The following is a 6,679-nucleotide window of genomic DNA, read 5'->3' on the forward strand; positions in this document are numbered from 1 at the left end:
TCAACACATGTTGCTGCAACCTCAAAGGAGTATGAGCTCTGCCCTGGAGTGGGCCCTGGCAGCCAGTGGAGGCAGATTGGATAGGTGGGAAGGAACAGATGTTCCCTGGCAGTGCCCAGTCGCCTCCTTCTTTGGGGCTGATGTGTTCTAGGAAGATTCCAGGTTCCTGTCTGTGTGTTCATCTGTGTAAGCAGAAGAGTGCTTTGAGTGCACCACCCAAACTCCTCAAAGGAGACCTGGGACAAAGTCTTTTGTAAAGTGAAAAATCCTTTTCTTAGGTGAATAATTGTATTCTATTTATCTGCTTTGGAGGTTCAGAGTTTCTAGGGGAGACAGATTTGTTTGAAGGCCATCTGGCCTACTCCCTCCCTGATGCCTGATTCTTCTCTAGAGCATTCTCTCTGAGCCATGAAATCCCTGTTTGGAACCTCATTGATGGGAAACTCACAACCATCACCCCGCCACACATACACACACACACACAATGGATCATTCCATCTTTGAACCGTTCTGCCTATTACAAATGGAAACTTGCCTTCAGCTAAAAAAATCTAACATTTTCCTAGTATTGACTCACTTGATGCTTGATAACAATGAACTTGACCCCTAAATCTTTGGGCAGAAAGATCCTGGCTTCCTCATAAGAAGAATTTTGAGTTCTCTTATCACCCTGATGTTCTCCTTTATCTTTGCTTGGTGCTGCCCCGCATTCCTTGTCAACAGGAAGACACAATAGTTGATGCAACTCAGGTATTATTCATCCAGGAAGGGAGATGGGCTGTCCTCAGAGTTAATATTCTCTGCCCCTCTTGGTGCAGCTCAAGAGCTTTTATGATGGGGATAAACTTATGATTGCCCCAAAGCTCAAAGTCATGCTGCTGTATTCTGCTACTGAGCCCCAACTCTCTCATTCAGGACTTCATGGAGGTGGTTAAATGTCAGGTATTCTTAAGCAAAATACACCTGCAGGGGAGTGGCCCTGATCTGGAACTAACAGAACTCTCTCCTTTTTCTCTAGAACTGGTCAGGCATGAAATGCCAGTTCAAGCTACTACGGATGGCTGTGGCCTTAATCTGTAGTAAGTACTGATGGGGCAGACTGGAGGGGGAAAGCCTGGCACCCGGTTCTAGGGATACAGAGATGGCACTGTTCTTGCCTTTCAGAGACTTGTGGTCAAGAAAAGGAAGTGAGGCACGTCAGTAATGAGGCCACAAGATGGGGATGTTGTGAGAAAACCTATTCCTCCACACTGCTTCTTAACTCTTCTTCATCTTGTTATGGACATAAAATATGCAAACAGAAAAGTGTTCAATGACCAGCATCCAGCTCAAGAAAATGACTTCATGGCCTTTGGGTCATGGAGTTGATTCTTTCAGATTCCCTGTTGAAAGTCAGCAACCCCTTCCTCAGAATATGTGCATTCTGTGTGTGCACATACACATACACACATGCACACATTAAAACTTACAGTTTTAGCAGGTTCACAAACTGACTAATCTATGAACCATGGTGTGGTAAGGCACTCGTTGAAGAGCTGATCTCTGCCTGCAGAGATCATTTGTGTGTTAAAGGCAAGCAGGTGTTCAGAAGGCATCCCAGGTGCAGGAGGGCATGTCAGGCACAGGTACCATGAGAATAAAGAGAGAGAAGCAGGTAAAGGATCATTGCCAGCAAGAGGACTAGCAAAACTGATGAATGAAGCTTGGGACTGTGTATGGCTGTGACAAGAGGTAAGTAACATGGTGGCACACACTTGTAATCCTAGCTACTCAGATGAAAGCAGGAGGCCAGACAGGAGAACCAAGAGTTCAAGGCCAGTCTGGGAAAAGTTAGGGTGACCATATCTCAAAAACAAAATAAAAACAAAAAGACTGGAGGTATGGCTCAACTGGTAGAATGCTTAAGGCCCTGGATTCAGAAAAAAAAAAAAAAAAAAGATACATGTAGTGAAATCACAGAAGTCAGGTGGTGATGGTTTTAGAGGTGAAGGAAGCCCATAGCTGGTGGCTCACACCTGTAATCTTAGTTACTTAGGAGTCTGAGATCAGGAAGATCACGGTTCTAGGCCAGCCCAGGCAGATAGTCCTTGAGACCACCGCCCCATCTCCAAAATAACCAGTGCAAAATGGACTGGAGGTGTGGCTCAAGCAGTAGAGCACCTGCTTTATAAGCAGAAAGCCCTGAGTTCAAACCCCAGTTGTACAAAAAAAAAATGCAAAGGAAAAAATACATATATATCCTCCTGAACACACCAGGAGGACTTTCACCAAGAGAGCTATTGGAAGATTTGAAGTATAGGAAGACAAGTTGCAGTGTAGAGAATGGGTTAGAGGGGAGTTGTGAGACCAGAGGCTGCTGAACTCATCCTGAGAAGGAGAGATGGATCTGAACAGAGGCAGTGAAGACAGAAGGATGAACACCACCTCTCCTCTAGTCCTCAGAACACACCTAAGAAGAGGGCATCCTTAGGCTTAATTCCCAGGTAGAAAGTTGAGCTTCAGAGTATTAGCCTCCTTGTTCAAGGCCACCAAGCTAAAGGGAGATAAAGCCAGAACATAGAACCAGTTTGTGCCATTTCTAAGGGCCAACACTTCAGTCAAACTCCTTGGCTTTCTCAGCCTGGATCAGCCACCTACTATGGGGATAAGAGGAAGACTGAGGCAGAGCAAACTGGGATGTGGGGATCAGGCCTGTAAGGGCTTTATTCTGATTCACTTCCACATTCTTTGCCTCATGGCTGTTGCAAAATTGAGTCTGCCCCTGACCCACTGTGGGGCCCTCTGGATCTGTTTCGTGGATGGGATTGGATCTCTAATTACAGAGAGGACTTTCCAGCCTTAAAATCCATGCGCTGTTTGAGCCAGGGCAGCAGGGGACAGGAAGTGGGGCAGGGTGAACAGAGCTGCCATATCTGTTCAGACTCTGCTTTTTGTTTGCTTTGGAAGAAGGAGAGTGGAATGAGTCTCACTATTTATAAAAATCCAACTCTAAAAATCATTAAAACTAAAATACTGCCTGGTCTGGCCTCAAACTGTGATCTTCCCAATCTCAGCCTCCCAGATAACTAGGATTACAGGCGTGAGCCACCACAACCAGTTTCATTCTTTCTTTGCTCTCCATCCCTTCCTTCCAACCACAAAATCACAGGGTTTTCTAACGGTTTTGAGATAATTCATGGAAACACTATAGATTGCCAAGTGCTAGGCACTTGTTGAAATTGCGGTCATGTTTACCAAAGCTGCCTGGTACACTGAGGCTGAGACTCAGTGGGCAGATGAGGAAACTGAGACCCCCAGGACTCAGCCATGACCACGGAGGTGCAAGAGCCTTTGGGCCACAGAGGTGTAAGAGCCTTTGGGCAGAGCTGTGCCCTCTGCCAGGAATGCCCTTTTCAGGGTCTTCTCCTGAAAAGGCTCCTTCAATACCCAGATCACAGGTCAAATGTTTCCGCTTGAGGCGGGGGTGTGGGGTCCTACCTAACTCTCCAAACAAAGAGTCGCCTCCTTATGCCAAGCATTGATTTTGGAGCACCTGTTTTTCTCCATGTCTGTATCTCTTAATGAAATTGTCTTATGTATATAGCCATTTACTGGTTTATTGCCAGACCCTGTAAGCTCTAGAACAGTTTCATCTGTCTTCTTGATTACTGTGTCTCCAGTGCATATATGGCACTTGGCCTCATGACAGTGAATGAATTAGTGGGTGGCTGGGTGGCTGGAGTGCAAGCCTCTCCCCAGCTCCTGTTCAGAACCCTCCTGTGATGTCTCTATCCTTCCTCTCTTTGCAGTGAGCATGGAGTTTGGGCGGGCTGTATGGCTCCGCTTCCACCCATCAGCTTACCCTCCATGCCCTCACCCGAGCTTCGTGGCACACTTGGGGGGTGTTGCTGTGGGCATCACCTTGGGCGTAGTGGTCCTGAGGAACTACGAGCAGAGGCTACAGGACCAGTCCCTGTGGTGGATTTTTGTGGCCATGTACACCATCTTCGTACTGTTTGCTGTCTTCTGGAACATATTTGCCTACACCCTGCTGGACTTGAAGCTGCCGCCCCCGCCCTAAGGGGCTGGAGAATGGAGGTGGGGAGGCGAGGGAACAGCAGCATGCAGAGGGAGCACCTGCATCTATTTCTCATACCAGCTCTGTGAGACCCGGGATAGAGGACAGAGACTGGGTCGCTGGGATATTTGTGTTTAGATTTGAACAGGCAATGGAGGCGGTTTTCTAAAAGGCACTGGTGGAGGAGTTGCATGTGGCTGCCATCATTTTTCTTGACTATTCTAAAGACATCATGCTAGAGTGAAGGCCTGGGGTTGGGTGAGTGGCCCATCCCCCCAAGCTGGGTTCATGCCACATGGTTGCATGTGCTCCCCTCTCCCTGCCACAGACCAAGCAGCAGCCCTTTCCCTTATCCTTCATGAGGAGAGATCCTGAGGTTGCCCAGAGATAACTGCATGCTAGGCAGTGTTACCTCTGCAGCTTGGGGTGAGAAGAGGGCCTGGTGCTGGCTATGTTGGCTTTGACTTCTGAGCCAGCGTGATTTCCTGGGCTGCCTGTGGGTGCTAGGGCATGGCTTCTAGGGCCTGCACTGGGCACAGCAGGGGAGACGCTGAAGGCCTCACTCTTGCCTATCAGGACCAGTGAAGGGATCCAAACTGGAGGAATGAAGTTTATCCCAAGTTCCCCCTGGGGAAGGCCTAGAACCAACTTTAGAGTATTCCCTCCCTGCCATCCAGAATGCTGGCATCTCACACCAGTGCCCCAGGTTCACGCTCTGCTTGGACTTTAAGGTCTTTCTTTCTCTTCACTGCCCTTTCCTTACTTTGTGCTTCTCCTTTGGGTATAGAGACAGTGTTTTGGTGTGAGTGTGTGTGTGTGGGAGAGTGAGAGATGGGAAAGACAATATGAGGGACGTAGGAGCCTCAGAGTAAGGGAGGGACAGTGAGGGTATGAGGGTGTTTGTGTAAGAGAAGAGATGGTACTGGGAAGGGGAGCCATGGTATGCTGTGGTGTGGTCACTGAATGTCCTTAATTTTAGCACAGCTGCCCCCTTCTTTCCCATCTCCTGTCCCTTCCAGACACCTCCCTGAGCATCACTGACTGTAGGAAAAACTGTCCATGCTGGAGATTTCTGGCTCTATCAGGGGCTCTTGGACTACTGAGAGAAGACTCTCAGCCATATTACACTCCTATTTTCCTCTGGGGTGGCTTTCAAATCCAAAAGTGTCCCGTTCTGCCTCCCACAGAAGAGACTCTGAGGTACAAGAGAGGCTGGGATAGGAATATCAAGGCCATGTGTCTATGTGAGTTGGTGGGACAGGAAGCTGCTGTGAAAGGAATTTTAACTAGGATAGAGAACTTTGCTTTGGGGAAGAATTGTTGGGAGCTTGGATGAGCATCCAAGGTGAAGCAGCCCACAGACGCATATGCTTAGAGCTGGGAGGAAACTTGCAGCTAAGTCCCCTTGCACCTATTTCACAGGTGGGAGAGTAAGGTTGAGGGAATGACCTCCACATCCTGGCAGCTGCAGAAGCCAGGACAGGAATCTGAAGGAAAAGCCCTGCCTCCCAGCACGGCCCCAGCTGCCTCTGCCCCTCCAAGAAGAGATGGCAAGCTCAGGCTGGTACTAGTAGGAGCAAGCACCAAGGGGAGGGTATGAGGCAGGTGACCTTTGACAAAATGTGTCCTTACCTTAAAACTGCCTTTGTGACTCTCAACTCCTGAAAGCCCAGGACAAAGAACCACAGGCCTGGGAGGCGAGGAGCAGAATTCATGTAGCAGCAAGGGTAGCCCTGCTCCTAACAGAACCCTGTATGTGGTGAGGTCCAAGTCAGCCAGACTAGGCATTGGTGACTGAGGCCACTGTAGCCTCCTGGCCTGGTGGTTACATGGAAATGGACAGCGTCTCTCCACCCAAAGATACCCACTCACGACAGGACTCTGCCAGGCTCTCTACTATCTTGACCCAGCACTAACTAGATTGTCCTCGTCCCCACAGATAGCTCCTAAGGTCTTATTACACTTGTGCCAACACCATGCTGAGGCCTGTAAGCCTAAGGCCACATGGACCCAGGTCTTTGGCTGAGCTGCATCATCCTGGACCATCTTGTCTGTTGTCTGCCTGCTGTTCTCTGCCCATGAGAGATGTACATGGAAGAATGAGATTCTTGGGAGAAGAGATTTTGAGGCTGTGGAGGAGGAACTGAGGACTTGGGTGAGGTTCAGAACGGGCCAGGACTTCATTACTTCTGCCATGGGCTGCAACCTCAGCATGTTGTCATTTGCAGATAGGGAGGATGGCTGCTGGTGCCCTACTGGGAGAGGAGCATTCTCTCCATACTCCTGTCCTAGCACCTCAGGCTGCTGGGATGTGGGTGAAGCCAGCAGAATGCCACCCTTTGTCATATGTGGTCTAGAAAGGGCTGAGAAAGCAGTCAACTATAAGACTCCAAGGTGGGTGCCAGTGGCTCACATCTGTAACCCTAGCTACTTGGAAGGCTAAGATCAGGAGGATCACAGTTCAAGGCCAGACCAGTCAGGTAGTTCACAAGACCCCATCTCCAAACTAACCAGAGCAAAAATGGACTAGAGGTGTGGCCAAAGTGGTAGAGTGCCTGCTTTGCAAGCACAAAGCCCTGAGTTCAAACCCTAGTCCCATCAAGAAAACCCCACAAAAAAACG

At 49.0% G+C, this 6,679-nt stretch overlaps 1 protein-coding gene across 5 annotated transcripts in view; it reads left to right on the plus strand.

The window, feature by feature from the left end:
- LOC109701958 (rhomboid-related protein 3-like) overlaps positions 1 to 4,307 on the plus strand; it is a 52,343-nt gene extending 48,036 nt beyond the window's left edge. For 4 of the 5 annotated variants that reach the window (XM_074046406.1, XM_074046404.1, XM_074046405.1 and 1 more), the window contains 2 exons: positions 1,019 to 1,079; positions 3,789 to 4,307. In XM_074046406.1, the coding sequence (XP_073902507.1) occupies positions 1,019 to 1,079; positions 3,789 to 4,060 (333 nt within the window). In that variant the 3' untranslated portion in view covers positions 4,061 to 4,307. Of the gene's footprint in view, positions 1 to 1,018; positions 1,080 to 1,164; positions 1,732 to 3,788 lie in introns of all 5 variants that reach the window. The other variant, XR_012438688.1, reaches the window with a different exon arrangement.
- The last annotated feature ends 2,372 nt before the right edge of the window (positions 4,308 to 6,679 follow it).

The sequence above is a fragment of the Castor canadensis genome, chromosome 11 (assembly GCF_047511655.1).
Source record: "Castor canadensis chromosome 11, mCasCan1.hap1v2, whole genome shotgun sequence".
In the NCBI taxonomy this organism is placed as follows: Eukaryota; Metazoa; Chordata; class Mammalia; order Rodentia; family Castoridae; genus Castor; species Castor canadensis.